Source organism: Ischnura elegans, chromosome 6 (genome assembly GCF_921293095.1).
Source record: "Ischnura elegans chromosome 6, ioIscEleg1.1, whole genome shotgun sequence".
NCBI classification, from domain to species: domain Eukaryota; kingdom Metazoa; phylum Arthropoda; class Insecta; order Odonata; family Coenagrionidae; genus Ischnura; species Ischnura elegans.
In genome coordinates this window covers 116,326,449-116,346,468 of record NC_060251.1, presented here as the reverse complement: position 1 = coordinate 116,346,468, position 20,020 = coordinate 116,326,449, and the positions used below count along the sequence as shown (strand labels likewise).

The 20,020-nt window shown below is 37.8% G+C and overlaps 1 protein-coding gene across 1 annotated transcript in view; it reads right to left on the bottom strand.

Annotated features, from left to right (window-relative positions):
- LOC124161565 overlaps positions 1-17,301 on the bottom strand; it is a 34,943-nt gene extending 17,642 nt beyond the window's left edge. The window contains exon 1 of the mRNA XM_046537947.1: positions 14,997-17,301. Coding sequence (XP_046393903.1) covers positions 14,997-15,018 — 22 coding nt within the window. The 5' untranslated portion in view covers positions 15,019-17,301. The remainder of the gene's footprint in view (positions 1-14,996) is intronic.
- Positions 17,302-20,020: the final 2,719 nt, after the last annotated feature.

Below are 20,020 nucleotides of genomic sequence, written 5' to 3'. Positions count from 1 at the left end.
ATGATGCCCAGGCGATGCTCGCCCGGACGACCACCATAGCGAAGCCGGAAAGCAAATGTTGGAAGATACAAAAATGGAGAAGGATTCACGTCACCGCTGCTATTGTCGTCGATGAAGACAGGAACTCATATTTATGCAATAGTTTGGCATTCCATCATAAAAAATGCCCCAGATATAATATGCTAACATTTTTTTCGCGTAGGAATTGTGAGGTCTAGAAGCCATTATTCACTTTTTACATTGCTTTTAATGGGATATTATGCTTCGATTAACATCATTTCGCTTATCGTCACATTTTACAGGAACGGTAAGTGGCGTTAAACGAGGACTCAATGTATAGATTTAAAAAAATACAATGCTAAGTTGGGAGATGAATGAAGGGTAAAACAAACACCAAACTGTATTTCCTGCAGTTGCTAATACATCCCAAAAACTAATCTTCCTGACTGTGAGAGTAGAAACAGAGAAATGTCTCAAATAATGACCAAATTATCTTTTAAACTTTGCCAAAGATAATGAAAGAATGAAAAGTAAAATATTTTTTGAGATGCATTTAAGTCGTGCGATTTTTGACCTGACCTGATTTTGACCCGAGATTTGAAAAGGCCCGACCCGAAAATTTCAGGGCCCGTTAACCTCTACATTGAATACATTTTAGTGCATAAACTGAAATCAAGAAAAAAACACCACCATCATACAAAGATTAATATTTGTAGATTGTAATAAAATATATGATTTCCATGCCTGTAGGAAATTTCAAAGAATACAATAGATTAGATGCATAAGGTATATTTCAACTGAACATATTTTCATAAGAATATTGCTAATTGGATGAGCAAGTGTTACGTTGGAAGGAAAAATGGTCACAGTGGAAATTGCTGTCCAAGCTCCCAAAAGCTGTGACGCCGATAATGTTGTAAGTAGGTTATAACCTTATTTTTTGCACACTACTGCTCAGTAAGCAGGCTTTTTAGGCATTATACACTGCTGTGTTTCGGGAAAATTAATTGCATGCTTCGCTCATAAGATGACAGGGGGTCCAGCAGCCAATCAAAGCAAAAAATTCAAGCACGATTCATCTGTTTTCCAAGGAATTTTTTCACAATTTTAGGTTAATCTTAGGTGATTGCTGTGATAGATAAGAATTTTAAAACACCCAAAATTACTTCAATACTTTTACATTATATTATGCTAATATATTTACAAGAACAAGGAATAGGTCACTTAGCATTCATTGCATTTAAAATTTAAATTTATTCAATACAAGCCAAAACGCCGCTTCAACCTCATAAGTAAATGACGCCATTCTATTCCTCATGTTTTCAAATCTTACTTGAGTCACGAATGCTGTACATTTCGACTCTGTCATCTAGTCTCACGTTTCAATGTGGCTGTAAAAATTCCACTAAGATACTGCGTTTAAATTACGACAAACACGTTTTAGGCCACAAAATGAGTGTTGGACTGGAAAAGTTTTATCTGAAATGAATTTGAAACAAAATATTTTAAAATTCCCTGTTGGAGCAAATATTCATGAATACTTTTGCATAATTCCCAGTTTATCCAGTCGCTGAACGCCATGAATGCTAAAAATAACACTTTAGAACTGTTTTTTGTGATTGTGAGTTGTTGACGGTGCTAATCCAGATGCACTGCTAATAGAATTATGAACATTGAAAATAAGAGTTATCCCCCTTCATTGGTTCACGTCTTACCTCGAGGGGTTTCTAGTGGTGTAGCTGAGAGTTCAACAGTGCTTACTTGTTTTTATGATACATGGTAAGGATCTTTCTTTCTTCTGAAACCATCTCCTAGACTTTCAATAATCAATGCCTGTTATGTACGCTGATGACGTCATTGTTATGTTATCATCACAATACCATCGTAACTGTATACACATGAAAATGCACATTTTGAAAAAATCCTTCCTACATAGAGGAATGGAGTAGAACGACTATATTTTTTAAGATCTTCCACACAAATGCTAAAATTTTAAAGAGAAAGCGTTGATTGATTCTCGGTTGATGTCACAATGATTTATTAGGGGTGTAAGTAATTGTATTTTTTGGTTCAAACTTCATTTGTTAGTCGAATGGCATTAAAATTAATGTATTTTTACATGCTTTTATTTAACTCACTCTGTCTGTTTGTATGTTTAGTTCAAATCTTGCAATCAAAAATTCGACCACTTTCTGACTTCCAATCGATCTGAAACTTAACAGGAAGTCGTATTCCCGGTGACAATACAATATTTTACCACTTTCGAACATCTAAAGAGTGTATTTTGATCATTATAAACATATTAATTTTAAATACGGAATTTTCAACATGGCGGATTTTTTCGAAAAAAATACAACGAGGTGGGCTTTTATAGTTAAACAAAACTTATGAAAGTGGTCAAGTATACGATTGCAAGATGTGAAGACTAAAAAGTAGAAAATAAATACTTCTTTAAAAAAAAATTTTTTTTAACACTCTTTTATTTCGCTTGGAACAAGTAATAAAAAAATATTTCAAAAAATGGACTAAAAAGTAAACAATAAATTTTTATATGAATAGTTCAAAGAACCTGGGTAATCCATAATATTTTCACTAATAAATTTTTGAAATGATAATTCAAGGAACCTGGGTAATCTATAATGTTTTCACTAAAAATAAAAGCGTGGGGGCCTCACGGATATAAATGTTATAGAAATTTAGTGGAGTAGTATTTTTATGTAATGGAGTAATATGTTATGGCGAGGCCCCCACGCTTTTATTTTTAGTGAAAACATTATAGGTTACCCAGGTTCTTTAAATTATCATTTCAAAAATTTATAAGTGAAAATATTATGGATTACCCAGGTTCTTTGAACTATTCATATAAAATTTATTGTTTACTTTTTAGTCCATTTTTTGAAATATTTTTTTATTACTTGTTCCAAGCGAAATAAAAGCGTGTTTAAAAAAAAGTTTTTTAAAGAAGTATTTATTTAAATAATACAGGAGTATTTTCCATCTCTTAACATAATTATAATATTGGTAGACTTTTTATTAATTTATTCATATAATTAGGCAATAGCCTACTTGTAGCAATATGTAATAATAAATATATAAAATAAATATGTAGCTAAAACAGAAACGACCCCTGCACATTTCCAAACATATGCAACATGCAAGTACATTTGTGTTACGCAGGTGGAGTTCTTTAGGATAAAAATAAATAAGTATGTTCATATGTACAGTAGGGCGGATCGGAAAAATCGATTTTTTTCAAATCCATCTGGCCCAATGAAAAAAAGTTGTGGGACCGATCAAAAATAAGGCCTGAAAAATTTGAGACCTCTAGGTGATCCCCTGACCCTCGCTCAAATATTCCGATTCCATCAATTCCAGGAAGATAAATGTTTTGAGTATAGACTATAAGTTTGGGGCACAAAGGCTGCCACACACCTAAGCGGCCGCGGTGTCAGCCTTGCCATAGCCACCTAGAGAAAAGGCCCCGTCACAAGCGACGGCTGAGGCTCTGACGTCACCACGAGAAGTGCTGTGTTGTTCCGGCTGCCGTTGGAGACCACTTTGTTTACGAGTGTATTTACGTTACGTTTTACCACATTTTAGGGACTTTTGTGGTGTTAGTTGGTGAAAATTTAAGTTTCTGAGGGTAGTGAAGTTTCCTTTATTATTGAATTTCATTCGCTGGACTTCATGAACGTGTATTTGTGAGGCCTTTTTGTTAAAAAGTTCCTTTCACGTGTGTAGTGCCGGGATGTGAAGAAAACTCCACAGGAGTGGACCCGAGGTTCAAGTTTTTAACTTTCCAAAAGATCCTGAGCTGAAGAAGAAGTGTATATGGGGGATAAAAATAGACAATTTCACCTCGACGGAAAACATTAAGGTATGTACTCTTTCTAGCTGTAATTATTTGGATGTAATTTCTAGGTAGATGTGTCTTGGGGATGTTGACAGTACTAAAAGTGGTGATTTAAATACAGAAGCGGCATTTCAATTGGAAATTCTTGTATTTAAGCTGAATTTTTTGTATTATTTCGTTCAGTAAACGTGAGGTTGAAGGAGTTTCTTGGGAATTATAATATAGCTGCCAAGTTTATAGCATCGAATATTCTTTATTATCTTTCCCTCTGCTGTGTTATGCGTCTAAAAACTCAGCAAAACAGTGCTTATTTAACTATACTTTTGTTACTCATAGTTGAAAAGCAATGCGAATTATCTACGCGATAATTTATGTGCTTAGGTATTTTCCATGAAACTACCAGTCTTTTATTTTTGGCGTAGTAACTTATATTAGGGGGTAAAGCACATAAATTTCTAGGGTTCTTGGGTTCAAATTAATTTCAGCTTATACATAATTCCGTAAGACCAACGATATTTACTTGATAAATTGCATGGATAGCATCTAATCATGAGAAATGCATAAGTCGCGTCAGAAACGTATGTTTCTATACTATGCTATACTATGTTATTGGTGTGTCTGAACAACCGTGAATGAAAATTTGCGTTTTTCTCTTACAATTGGTGCAATGAACCGTAATTTATCTATGCCCGGCTTTCATCATCTGAAATTATCTCACGGTCTAGTTTTAAATTTTAAAAAATCTTTAAGGTACATAATGATCTCCTATATTTACTGGCCTAGTCATTAGATGTATCTCATGCAGAAATGCCAAAAATTGGATATGAAATAACTACTTTGTAATTTTCATGACTTTTTCTTATTTATTAATTTTAGTCGTGTGATCTTCACTTCTCAGCGAGTGACATCAGAAAAGAACCTGTGGCCTTGCGGGAGAAGATGGGGAAGATAACTCGTGTTGAATTAGAAGTGTAATAGGAGGAGGGTGCCATTACTTCATTTGAAACTGTCATCTAGAAGACAGAATGTCATAGTGGTTGAAGTGACATAAAGGACTATGGTAGATTTGTTTTTTATAAATGGTTCATGTGACAATGGACATTCATCTGAAAAACTATTGAAGATAGTTATTGTGGCTTCTGCCAGTGCTCTTTTAAATGATTTTTGTTCAAAAGAAAATACCAGTATTTGTTTCACCAAATTAGTTCATCGTAATAAGAGAAAATTGTAGGTATTATTTTGATTGACGAATGGAAATACAAAATATTTGTATTTTACTTCTGTTTTTTTTCTTTCCTGCCGCCAAAATTCCTTGTGGTGATTACTTCATGCATTTTAAGTAAGATCTGAGCTGTGATTTAAGAGATGTCGTGTTCTTTATACAAATGTGAATGCTGGTGATATGGCAGGACTTCCAAATTTTGTATTAGATTGATACATCTAATGAAGTGGGATTGAAACTTTTGCTCATCCCAAATAATATTTCAAATACTTAAGCTCCTGGGACGGGTACGTTTTATTAGCCGAGGCTGGACCATACGTAAATTTTGGCTTGCATTTTGATGCATTCGAGAGTAATAATGGCAGATGTGTCAACGATACCAAATTTCACAAGTAACTATCATTGAAAATCTTATTTCGTCAGGCTCTACGGTAAGCTAAGATTTTCATAGCCCATGGGCATATCTAATTTAATGTCAAAATAAAGAAGAATTCACTCTTAAATAATAGATCCATTTGGGACTTTGTATGAACACCTTTTACTCTGCCAGAAAGAAATTATTTATCCAAGGGAAGTATATGGAGTGCAACAAGGTTTAATCAAATACTTGCCATCACCACTTTATGCTATCGAATTTCGAGACGGTTTTATGTTGAATAATAAATGCTCTTTGGATGCAAAGAGCCTTCTCTACATAGTTATTTCAGATTATAATATTGTTATGTAGTACTTCTAGTTCACAACGACAATTTATGAATTAGTTATAGATAGTTTTTTCTTGAGAACGGCGAAGTTATATGTTACGTGCCATAAGACGTATTATTAACGAATAACTTTGAGATTGAAAAATATTTTTGTTGATGCGTGTCAGTATTTTCTCGGAACCCGCTGACTATTTTCTTATTGACTGAGTAAATTAGGTATCAATTATCTTTTCACTTCGGCGGCTAAACCACCGTCGCAGACAGCACCACAATACTTCTGTTCTGCCATGCTCTGGCGGTAGCACTTCAATGAGTGACGTCACACGCCTGTGAACGGGCCTTATCTCTAGGTGGCTGTGGCCTTGCCCGCGCGGAGGATACGCCCGGCACGCGGGTGCTGCGACGAACATACCTAAGCGGCCTCGGAAACATGAAAATGTCGGAAAGAGCGACAAACCGACGAACCCTGAAATGGCGCGTGTTCATGAGCAACTCTCAGAGAAAAAAAATTTGGAAACCTCGGGATCGGGAAGCAATGCATGCGTTTTCCGCTCTTTTATTAACCGCTGGTCACGGCAAATCAAATTATTGCTATTATGAATCACATTCGGAGAATTTCGGAGAATCACATTCATCTGGACCACCAATTTTAAAGTATAAAATAGATCAAAATATATTTTTTTATTTTCGAATGATATTTGAAGTCTGATGATAATAAAAACGTGCAGAGAGCGAGTTTTCCTGTGAAAAAAGTTTCTTATAAATACGCGCTGAGAGCGGGTTTTTTTATGTAAGTAACTGTTTTAGACTAACACGCGTCAGCGTCAATAATAAAGAAATTAGACACATTCGCGTTTGTATAGCCCAGTTTCATCAATGCAACCCTTGAGGAAGTTGATACTTGCTTGGCACAAGCCGCCGCGGCCTCCGGGCGGACTCGACAGGTTGCGTTCGGCCGCCACCGCGCACCCGCCAGGCTGCTCCAGTATGTATGGACGCAATGAACGCTACATTATTGTTTAGCCACCGCGGCCAAACGAGAATTTAGCCACCGCGGCTATTGTTATTTCTAGGGATGGGCAGATCGGATACCTCGGATCCAAATATCCGCGGATATTGCCCTTCATCGGATACATCGGATCCAAAGTCGCGGAAGACATCGGATCTGGATCCGAAATTTTAAATGATAGCTTCAGTGAATGCAACGCCCCATCAGGGTGGAAAGAGTTCCGATTCTCTCTTCGAATGCGTCGTCGCATGCGATTCTTGTCCAACTCATGAACCGTTTTGTTTGAAAGCTCTCGCAGAGGTTGCGATTAGAATTTCAGCCGTGGCCAGGATTTTCAGCCAGAAAATAAAAATGGCAAAATACGACTGGCACATAGTGTGACTCTTCCCAAGAGATTGAACAATCATCGGAGGAATTTCAGCGCCGTAGGATAATAACCACGTCAAAAGTAACTACATCGCAGATTTCAGAAAACCACCCTCGGCCGTCCATCAGCCCGTGCCTCTGTTGTTTTTTTTTCGTATCCGAAATCACACGGACCAAAAATCATTGTCTTCTAAGGAAAATATCAAATCACACGAAAACAATTGAAGCCTGTTTCATCCCTAACTCGTCGCACCAACTGACCTTTTTTGGCCTACCTGCTTCAATTCTCCGTTTCTAGACGACAAATGCTAGGAGAGTGACTTTCTGGGCCTGAAGATATCTTGATAGCTTCGAAAATTAGATGATATGCACGGGATTTAAAAAGGAATTAGACCAAACGAGACGCATTCCTGACGATATTTCTGTTTATTTTTCAGCTAATTGATGGCCACTCAGTTTTCTATCTACAATTCTACAATTACACTTTACTGATATGCAACATTGTCCAAACAGCATAATTTTCAAAGAAACAAGCGCAGCATTAACCCCTCGAACAATTAGAGACGGATTGGAAACGCCAACTACATACAGTAAACTCTTGATTTTACGAAGTCAGTGGGACCGGAAAATTGGCACTTCGTAAAATCGAGTTTCGTATATTCAAACCTTTTTCATAAGTCACGGAAAAATGTTCGCTTTTGTTTCTTCCGCCGTTTTTTGTCTTTAGTGGTCTTATTTAAATGTTTTCGGTGGTTATTCTCGGTATAATTCATAGAAAAGGCTTTTTGCTATCGATTTATGATGTGAAAAATCGTTAAATAATTGAACCACCATAAAATGCCCATTTCTTGTTCATACTTCAACATCAACGATCGCTAAAGAAATTCCCGACCAGTTTAGAAAACGTAATCAAATAATGAATTTCAATGTTTATTATAAGAATTTACAGTAATAAATTTGTGGTTAGGAGCCACTAGCTACTATTAAGTATGCAAAAGATAGATATTTGTTGCTGACACTCACGGAATTTTAGCGGCAGCCGGCCTAACCGCCATTTATGTCGCCCTCTATCGCTCAGCGACGAGAAAAAAAGGAAAACAAGGGTCTTAGCCCGTTTCCAAAATAACCTTCGTAAGTTAATATTTCGAGTTACTTCGTATTTTCAGCAGAATGTGCTCTATTTTCACTGAGATTCAATTACGATCATAAATAACGTAGGATGTGATTATCTTCTGGCGAATATTTGAAGTAAATTCTGTTTGAGTTCTCCGTCCGACTACTGTGTTCCATCATCTTCGCAGACGTTGCCATAAAAGACTTAATTCTTCATCAGGACTGTATTCTTCATACCGGGTGTGAGGAGACCTGTTCATATAGTATGTTTCTCTCCTTTTATGCCGACAGGAGCAAGGTTCCAACCGGAAAACGACAGGAGAAACATCTTACAGTATCGGAGAAATATAGATAGAAACGTTATTATCCACATTGATTGTTTTCCTACAAGAGACGTTTTATCATTTCTCAACGTGGTTAAGTATTGGTTCACTAGCGTGAATTCCCAAAAAATGACACGCAAAAACCTGTACCGTCACCTCATTTAGTTTTCGTGTTCCTTTCTCCGCCGTATTGAAAGTTATGCAAAGGATCATTGACATAGAGAAAAGATTTTCTTAGTTTTAGCGCTAAAAAATAGTCGCGCCATAATCGTAAATAAATATAGTGTGGAAAGAGCAAAGAAAGTAATTTCAATTGAAAAGTCAGCTGAGAAGAAGAGAGACAATTATAAGCGCGGCACCATTTTCCCGATAGTGGAAGATACTTCTTCCGCCTCTCTCCGGTTAATAACTTCCCCCCGTTGCAGGTAAAGATGAACCATGCCCTTCTCCACAATCGGGGAAAGTTCCCAGTGGGTGGGGTGAATAAGAGTGGGATGGGGATTTCCTGAGGGAAGAAGTGTGGTCATCACAAGGACTGGTGAAGTGGGCAGGACAAAGAAGGGTGGGGAAATGGCCTTCAGCTCTGCCTCAGTCTACTTTTGGGGGCCGTATTTTTTTGCGACGCACACAAGCTCAGTCACCTTAGGGAGGGAGTGAATGGGAAATGCTGGGGAAGGAGGGGTTTGGGATGCTTAAGGTGGGTGTCAGCAAGATCAGCCAAAGGCGGCAGGAGGGAAGGGACAAAGGCTTTTGAAAGACAGAACCCCAGCATGGGAGAACGGGGAAGCGCGTGAGAAGAAAGTTCATGGTTAGACTTGGAAGTGCGTCTTCATTACGAGAAGCCTGAAATATAATTTGGCGGTAAATAGAGCCCAATACTTAAGATATTTAAGTTGTTCATTCACAAAGGCCAATATATACACGAAAAGATATTATGGCGTGGATTGCATGTATCAACGTCCATTTCGGGATGTTATTAATTTCTGTTCCCATTCATAAAAGTAGCAAATAGATTTGAAAGAATTATAATCATGAATAAAAATATCTAAATCGATATCGAAACGCACATGAGCAAAATAGATGAATGTATACATAACGATCCATCGCAAGTAATACCGCTCAAGCTTCTTCCGGTACAGGACTTTAAAATCTTGGATAATGCCTTGGTCCAAGGGCTGGGACTTGCTAGTCGAGTTCGGGGGTAAAAAGAGGACTCGAACATTAGCCAATTTTAGATCTTCCACGTATTTATGAACGGTGGCATTATCCATTATTAAAACAATTTTGCTGTTCTCTCCAGCAATTTTTCTCTGTAGACGTATAACCGTTTGCTGGAAAATTTCTCGGGTCATCCAGCTGTTTTTATTTGCATGGTAAAAACCGGGGAGGGCTTCCAATTTTACATGTTTTAAGCACCGTGGCCTTTCAAATTTCCCAATGACAACGGGCTTATTTTGTCCGTGCCCGTTTGGTTGACGCACAGCCCCACAGTAACACGCACTTAACTCTTTTTCCCCCCATGGCACCTTTGCCCTTTGAAACCTAGGGTTGCGTCAGGTAATGCATTAAAAAATAGCCCAGTTTCAGGGGCCAGCGAGGGTGAGCTCGTCGAGGAAAGGGTCCCGGATTAGGGACCCTTCGAAGTGCTTCGGCGAAAAGTAGTCAAGTAGTCTTCGAAGTACGTTCACAGCAGTGCAAAGGGTTAATTAGGGGTGTACGAAATACTCCGCGCGACCTTCCTGACATGTTAAACTACGAATTATTGTCGATGCTATGTTTACGAACAGGCACGTAAATAGGGGCATAATGTCAGCCGCGATATTTTAACTGAACTCCTACTCCCCCTAAATTCCCACAGTGAGGTTTTTGGCGACCCATTTCTCTCCAAAGTTGCATTATCATTTACGATTTCGCACTTTTGATGGACCACAGTTGGAAGCGCTGATTTTTTAGCTACTTCCGCCGGCGTAACTAGTTTTGTTGACAAATTTTTCGCCGTAGTTCGTATAAACGAATGCCATTTGTTCCTAGGGACCGAGCCGAGGTTCGTAAATTCAAAAAATTTCGTATAATCGAAACTTCGTATAATCGAATAGCGCCATGTATTTAGCATAGGCTTTTCACCGGGACCGCAATATCACTTCGTATAATCGAAAACTTCGTAAAATCCTGCTTCGTAAAATCAAGAGTTTACTGTATATCACGTAGCGTGCCCGGCTTCGCTTTGAAGGCAACGACGTCACTGAAGCAAGATCTGATTTCTTCGTCGGACTCCCTCCTTTGTAGCCTTGTTGTTCGAAATACGGAGGGAGCGTGCTCCTTCCTCTCCACCTCTCCTTTACGTGCTCCTTCCCAGTGGCGTAGCCATGGGGAGGGTCCGGACCCCACCCCCCGAAATATAAAAACATAGTTATTGTCCTTCACAAAAGAAAACAAAATATTGAAAAATCAGGAATGTACAAATTTTTTCTTTAACAAATTAAGTTTTTCGATTAGAAAAAGTGTTAAAATTAGTTTAAAACCCATTATTTAGTGCCTGGTTTTTTCAAAAAATTTCCCCCATGGTTTTGAATCCCCCCCACCCCCCCGGAATGAAATTCCTAGCTACGCCACCCCTCCACCTCTCCTTTACGCGCTTCTGCTGCCCACTTCTTCCTCATGCTGAGCGGTTGAGCACCTCGTCGCACATGACGTTAATGCCGTTTTAAATACTGTTAATTGTGTTGCTAATTGCGCAGTTGCAATTCAATTTAATGATACGCCGATAAAAATGTCTTTCATTGTGAGTAAACATTTCCATTGAGATAAGGAGAACCAATGAATGCCATGTGCGTGCACTGTGGCGTAAATTATCGCAAGGATGTGCTAAATCCACCTCACCATACTGAAGCATTTTCGGATGAAACACAAGTCCGTAAGCGATGAGTAAGTAAAATTCGGGGGAAACGTGCGTGAGGAAAATTGGAATTCAGTTGATGGCAGGGGGGTAGCCAGGAATTTTGTTGAGGGGGGATCCAAAACCAGGGGGAAAATTTTTAAACAACAGGGTACAAAGGAGAGGGTTTCAAACTAATTTTAACGCCATTCATAATAGAAAAAACTTCATTTTTCAAAGATTCATTTTTTTTCATTTTTGTAAATTCATGATTTTTAAATATTTTGTTTCCTATCATGAAGAAAATTAATTATGTTTTTATATTTATATTCCTCTCGCTACGCCACTGGACAGTGGTTCACCCTAAGATTTTTCCTATTTTCATTTCCAAACCCTAGCGTAACAGTTTAGGCCCTGAGTATGTAAAGATGTACAAAAAAAACATGAAAGCCCATAAAATAATTTTTAATTTATAAAAATATTGAAATGTGAATGAAAATCTAAGAAGCATTCCATTGATTGTATGTACCCCCAATAAACTTGAATAATGACTTTGTTTAACGGCAGGAATTTGAAAATGCATTAGGATTCGAAAATATAAGATTCGAAAGATCTGGCTCCAAAAATCCTGCATCCGTCTATCCCTAGTTATCTTATTCCATTCAATTCTTAAATTTTAATGGCAGCAATGCTACAGATAAATCAAAATCCCACCTGTCAGAAGGAGTAAGAATCGATGGAATCGGAATCGGAATCGAGAATCGATTTGAAGGAATCGAAATTGGAATCGGAATCGAAAAAAAGTGGAATCGACTCATCCCTACTTTTTTCCTCAGGCAAATCCCATCCCACTCTTTTTCACCCCACCCACTGGGAACGTTCCCCGATTGTGGAGAAGGGCATGGTTCATCTTCACCTGCAACGGGGGTAAGTTATTAATCGGAGAGAGGCTGAAGAAGTATCTTCCACTATCGGGAAAATGGTGCAGGGCTTATAATTGTCTCTCTTCTTCTCTGCTGATTTTTCAATTGAAATTATTTTCTTTGCTCTTTCCACACTATATTTGTTTACGATTTTGGCGCGACTATTTTTAGTGCTAAAGCTAAGAAAATCTTTTCTCTATGTCAATGATTCTTTGCATAACTTTCAATACAGCGGAGAAACGAACACGAAAACTAAATGAGGTGAAGGTTTTTGCGTGTCATTTCTGGGAATAACGCAAGTGAACCAATACTTCACATACATTGAGAAATGATGAAACTTCTCTTGTAGGAAAACAATCAATGCGGATAATAACGTTTCTCTCTTTATTTCTCCGATAATGGAAGATGTTTCTCCTGCCGTTTTCCGGTTGGAACCTTGCTCCTGTCGGCATAAAAGAAGAGAGAAATACTAGATGAACATAGCACTTCACACCCGGTATGAAGAATATGGTCCTGATGAAGAATAAAGTCTTTCGTAGCAACGTCTGCAAAGATGATGGAGCACAGTATCCGGACGGAGAACTCAAACAGAATTTACTTCAAATATTCACCAGAAGATTTCCTACGTAATTTATGATCGTAACTTAATCTCAATGAAAATAACTAATTGAAAAGATAGCACATTCAGCTGAAAATACGGAGTAACTCGAAATATTAACTTACGAAGGTTATTTTGGAAACGGGTTAAGGCCCTCGTTTTTATTTTTTTTCATGACTGAGCGATAGAGGGCGACATAAATGGCGGTTAGGCCGGCTGCCGCTAAAATTCCGTGGGTGCTAGAAACAAATATCTATCTTACGCGTACTTAATAGTTGTTATTCGCTCCTAACCACAAATTTTATAACATTAAATTCTTATAATAAACTTTGCAATTCATTATTTGATTACGTTTTCTAAACTGGTCGGGAATTTCTTAAGCGATCGTTGATGTTGAAGTGCGAACAAGAAATGGGAATTTTATGGTGATATAATTATTTAACAATCTTTCACAGCATAAATCGATACGAAAAAGCCTTTTCTGTGAATTATACCGAGAATAACCACCGAAAACATTTAAATAAGACCACTAAAGACAAAAAACGGCGGAAGAAACAAAAGAGAACATTTTTTCGTGACTTACGAAAAGGTTTGAAATTACGAAACTCGATTTTACGAAGTGCCAATTTTCCGGTCCCTTTATTAAATATTTGCATTTCCTTTATCAATCTCCTATCAATAAATTTTGATTCTTACACTCTAAAATCTAAATCAAGGAATATATAAACCGACATCTTAGTAAAGGCACTAGCAAATCACTCACTTGCACAAGTAGTTGACAAGCTCGCAAAAGGAAATAAAATTCCACCATTATTCAGTAAGCCATCCTAAGTTGATAAAACAAATTGATGTCATAGACGGTATATGTGATCACAGAGTAATTTTTGCAGCCTTAAAAATTGGAATAGAGCCATCTGTAAAACCAAAACAGAATATTTCATTTCGGGTAATTTTTGAGGTAAACATAAAGGCAACAGATGAAGTGAAGTATCTAGGAGTTACGATGGCTTCGAACCTATTGCTGGGAACACACATACAAAATATTTGTTGAGAGCCCTGAAGAAGTTAGCATTCGTCAAGCGTATTGTGTATTTTGCACTCGTCCGACCATATAAAAATATGCAACGAGGATAGGGGATGTGGTGTAGAAAGACTTAATTGTTGAACTTAATAAAACACAAAGGAAAACTGTGAGATTAGTCAAAAACTGCCACGGGTGTGCAGGAAGCTTTATATAAATGTTTAGCACATTACGTTAGGAGCCGCTAGAGATCAAAGACTACGAGCCAAGCTTATATTGCTTGAGCAATTGAGAATGGATATCTTTAACAGTGACACTGATAATATGATGTTAGAACGCCACTACATTTCTGGGTCCGACAGAAACGACAAATTAAGAGAGATATTTTGCCGAACGAATAGGTGTTGGAATTCGTTTTTCAAGGACTCAAAAACAGTATATATGTTATTGTTTTATTTATTGAGGCCATCTTTCTTGTTTTTAAGCATTTCTTTTAAAGCCTTATGGGGAGGTCCCCCCCCATGGCTACCAAACTGACAGGAGAGTTGCAACATGCCAATTCCAAGACCGATTGGTGAAGACATTTGAATAAACATAACAAATTTATCATTACTTTCCTTTACCATGAGCAAGTTCCAAAAAGATAATTTCAATCAACAATTTGGAATAGCAATAACGAGAGAGTTAATTTTATTTTATTTAAGAATTTTTGTAAAGTTTATTAAAGAATATCAATTAATTAAATTTAAGAAATTGATATAAACTTTCCATATTGGTTTTTCAACATGATAAAAATAAACTTCCTCATTGTGTGTAAAAGAAAGGTAAATGAAGGGTAGTAGCCATCATGGTGGGTATATAGTTACCCTTGTTCAACCCACGCTCTACACTCAGTGGAGGGTAAGGGAAGGGAAGAACAAACCTTCTTCTCCCTTTCCTGGGAACTTCTTTGCTTTCCATCTACCCTTCCTGGGAACTACCTCACTTACCTACTATTCGTCTATCCTTCATCCAACATCTATTGGGACTCCTTCCCCTGCCATCCGACTGCCCTTCCTCTACAATCAATTAACGGTAAGGCAAGTGTAGAACTATCCTTCGTCCATCCTTCCTTGGAACCTCTTCTCTGTAAAAGAACATAAGCAGCCTTTGATAGCAAAGCTAGACGGACTGCACAACAAATATTTAAAAGTTCCTTAAGGAAAAGTAGTTACCATAATTGTGTGAAAAGAACCTAATGTTTCTATGTGGCTGTCAAGGAGATATTGCGAGAGTGATGTTCGAGATTTGAATGCTGAAGCTATTTTCTGAAACTATATAGGCAAGGCTACCTTGGTAGCCGTGGGTGTTAAGGTGCTACTTCGTCTTCTCACAGTGTGTGGGTCCTGGATTCAAGTCCACATGAAGGGTAATTTTAGAAACCACTGTTACAACTCATCCCCATTCGTTTAATTTAGTTGCTTAGAAATTTTTTTGTTTTCATATTAGTTTATGGATTTTTAGTTTTCATATTAGTCCTATCCTTCCTTTACTCTTCATTGAGACTGGCCCAACCCTTCCTCTACCTTTACCCTACACTCCAGGAAGGATAGGGCCTACCCACCAATGTTCTAAAATACCTTCCTATCTATCCTTGCTGAAGGGTATAAGAAGGGTAGTCCAAGGAAGGGTAGTTTTAAGAATCAGAAATAAATAGATAACTGAGAGAGATTTATATGTAGTGAGCCAGATATAATTGCAACAATAAAAAGCAATTTTTTTAAATTGGATCATCATCTGGAGTTTTGCCTGTTGGCAGGTCCCTTGCGCCAACGCTGTCTCCATTATTTCCTGTTTCTGGCCATTTCTTTATAGTCGCTATATTTTCCCATCTTTAAATAGTCAACTAACAGCCGGTATGATAAAACAGTCAGTTAACTGTACACCAATTGATAAGACAAGTGACTGACCAAGACTGCGTTTGTGAGACCAAGTGCCAAAGGATGTAAAGAGATATGGACTGGAAATAGAAATGACAGAAGAGTGAGTGAATGCGGTTTGTTTGCAAGGCCAAAAACCATCATGGGTTCACATGGCCACACGAGTGAGTAAGTTATGTGGGAATCCATACGCTTCTCAGGCCAGCAATGGGAGGGAGAGATGGAACAAGAAAGAGAAAATAACAGTTACATTAATACTTTTCAAAAGTAAGAAAAGCTTACTTTTTTGTTTTGTCTATCTACGGCATCTTACACTCCCAACAGGTATGATGCCAGCAATTTTCTCCCGGGGAGCTTAGCAATTCCTACACTAGAAAATCGTACACATCATTAAACGAGCTACACATATTTTTCATTGGAATCTTGCTGAAAGTTAAATTCAAAGTTTTTTTTGCAGATATTAGATACGGAATATAACTAATGAGGCAGTGGCAAAACTACACATAGGCCTAGAGTCTACCGATACTGAGACAAACGGCAATTATGTACTGAGTTTATGCCTAATAGCAAGTGGGCCCAAGTATCAGAATTCCATATAGACATTAATTTCACTCATTTAATTTTTTTATTTCCCTTGTTCTAAATTAATGACTTACAACACTGTGCTGTTATTGACTTTAAATAAAATATTGAATATTGTATGGATTTTGTAGTTTATATTATGCACTATAATTTAAAATGAGTACATGAAAGAATTATTATACTGTGCTTAGCACCTAAATATTTAAAAAAATAACTATACTGTAAATGAAAAAGTCAATTTTCTTTGAAAATATTTTGCCTTAGAGCCGTTTTCATTAAGCAGATGTTTGGGTTGCATGTGTCTGTATTAGCTGGACTCCAATGTATTTGGAAAAATGGAGTATTTGAGGATGGATTGCTCTGGGCTAGTGCTCTCCTCAACAGATGTATCAACGGCAGTTGCCGTAAAGGAAAAAATTTTGGTGGGGAGTGAAACCCCCAATGCTCTTCCCTCAACCCGACATTCAGTTGCAAGAGTTAAGGCTGCTCCATCTTCATCGCAAACTTCTAAAAAAAAAAAAATCAGGTTCGAGGCCCCATTTCCAATGTGGTCTTTCAGTCAGACCCAATATTACAATTCTATCAGGTAATTCTGTAAGTGGATGGAAAAGATAAGTTATGACAAAAAAAGGTATTTCTCATTCAGTCATTTTCTCATAACTTTAAAGTGAAAAAATGCAAAATTTACCACCTATTTTCCATGAGTTAGTGATTTTGTTAAGTTCTGGTTCATTAATTAATTTAGATTAAGGAAGCAGCCTAAGAACGAATGCTATCGAAAACGAGAGGGAGCCCCAACTGACCTGGGAGCCCCAATTTTAAGATCAGAATTTGATGCGGCTGTAAGAGACCTCAAGATAAATAAAGCGTCTGGCATTGATGATATTCCCGCAGAGCTAATTAAAAATGCAGGAGAGAAGACGACGAACAAGCTGTAAAATATCATTAGTGGAATGTATTCGACAGGTGAGATACCAAAGGACTTCGAGAGGAACATTACAACCCCTATTCCTAAGAAGAAAAGAGCAGAGAAGTGCGAAGATTTTAGGACCATAAGCCTAAATACACATGCGTCAAAGATACTGACAAGGATCATCTATAGAAGAATAAAAAGAAGGGCAGAAGAGTATTTGGATGAGGACCAATTTGGATTCAGAAAAAATAAAGGCACAAGGGAAGCAATATTATAAAGAAGGCCCTTAGACTGCACATAGAGAAGAGAAAGGAAAAGAACAAACCAACGTTCATAGCATTCGTGGACTTAGAGAAGGCATTTGACAACGTGGATTGGAGCACAATACTTGGAATCCTAAAAGAAATTGGGGTTCTTTACAATGACTGAAGAATCATCCACAGTTTATACAAAAACCAAGTAGCCGTGATAAAATCAGGGCCCAGCTGTGAAGAAGCAAGAATTAAGAAAGGAGTGCGACAAGGCTGTACATTGTCACCCGTAATTTTCAACGTTTACAATGAGAAAGCCATTAATGAAATCAAAGAAAATCATTGGGAGTGGATATCCATAGAGAAAAAATTAGCGTGATAAGATTTGCTGATGACATAGCCGTTATAGCAGAAACAGAGAAGGATTTGAAAAATATTATGGTTAATATGGGTAGGGTAATGGGTAAATATCAACTGAAAATAAGCACGAAGAAAACCAAGATATTAGTATGCTGCAGAAGAGAAGAAGCCAAGACTAACATTAAAATAGGGAAACAGAAACTGATAGAGGTGGATGAATTTGGTAATTTGGGAAGCAAGATAACTAGTGACGGGAGAAGCAAGAAAGAAATTGTCAGCAGAATAGCCCAGGCAAAGAGAGCATTCCATCAGAAGAAATACCTGCTTACAGCGGGAAACTTAAATATGGAAGTAAAGAAACAATTTATAAGAACCTACATCTGGAGTATGCTCCTATACGGAAGTGAGGCATGGACAATGACCGCAGCGGAGAAAGCAAGGATAGAGGCCTTTGAAATGTGGTGCTACAGAAGAATGATGAAAATCAAATGGATCGACCGAGTTAGTAACGAGGAAGTCCTAAGAAGGGTAGGAGAGAAGAGAAGCCTCATGAAAACCTTAATAGGAAGACGGAACAACCTTATAGGCCACATCTTGAGACATGATGGCCTGATGAAGACAATCGTCGAAGGACAGGTGGAAGGCAAGAATGGAAAAGGAAGACCTCGAACAAAATATATGGAACAAGTAAAGAGAGATGTGAAAGAGAAGAAATACGTAGGAGTGAAAAGAGTAGCTGATAGGAGAACTGAGTGGAGAGCTGCGTCAAACCAATCCTAGGATTGTTGACCAGTGATGATGATGAAAGAGGTAGATTTAGCTGTTCATTTTCATCCTGTTCAGTAAAAAGAGCACTTCTTGATGAACCTTCCCAGCATATTACAGTTGAGGACCTCAAATCTGGAATCCAGAACGTTTGAAAATTCCTCTGCGTGGTGTTTTGACTTGCCACTCCAAGTGGCTTCACTTTATGACCATCAAATGATTCTAATATTGATGATGTGGGTTTCAATTCCACCTTCATCAAATTATCACTTTTACAATGTGTCAGTACTCTGTAAGGCAGAACATTCATTTGAGCACTGGTACTTGTTTAAATTTGACGCTTACACCATTAACATTAATAATCTCAGACCAGACATTCGAATCATCTGTATACTTAAACTGCTCACAACACTTTCATTTAAAAAATCATCAATATCGTGTTCAACACCTTGGGCAGATAAGTCAACTGATTTTACTTTAGTATTATTATACAATTTTCAAACTTTACATGCAATTGGAAAATGATTTTGCTTTCCACAACTATTGCAAATTATACCAAATGCTCGACATTCTCCTTTTTTCTGCTTATATAATTGCACTTTTTACACAAATAGACATCATTTACTGCTGACTTAGGTAAGTACTTATCAGTATGCCTCACTGAAGCCTTCAATGCTTTAGCTCTCGTCCCTTTCCTGGTGACTGCAATCACGGGTTTGGTTCCTTGCAGGGTCTCAGCCTGATGTTTCCCCATCTCCGCTGCCTTGCAGATCTCGATGCTCTTTATCCAGAGATAATTCCGGTATCCGCAGAAGTCTCTCCTGGGGCCGTATTCTGTATTTCGTCGGTGCCGCACCGGTCGGTTTCCCTTTCAAGCCCACCGACTGGACATCAAACCGTACCGACAACGGATTCCGCACCGACGACGACACTTTCAGCGATTCTGTAAGGTCGTCGGTTTCAAACCAGTCGGTACGGTTCCCCTTCCTTCCCAAACAGGGAAAATCCGAATATATCCGAAGTTTCACGTGTCTCCACCAATGAAAGAAGGGTAAAAACAAGTGAAGACTCATTGGCACAGTTTGTTGTCGTCATTCTCAATCTTTTTATTTGCGGAAATTACGACTTATTGCTAGATTAAGATAAACGATATTGGATAAGTTGTTAACAATGCTTATATAATGTGTGGTAGTATTGCTGTACCTACAGAATCGAAGGAAACA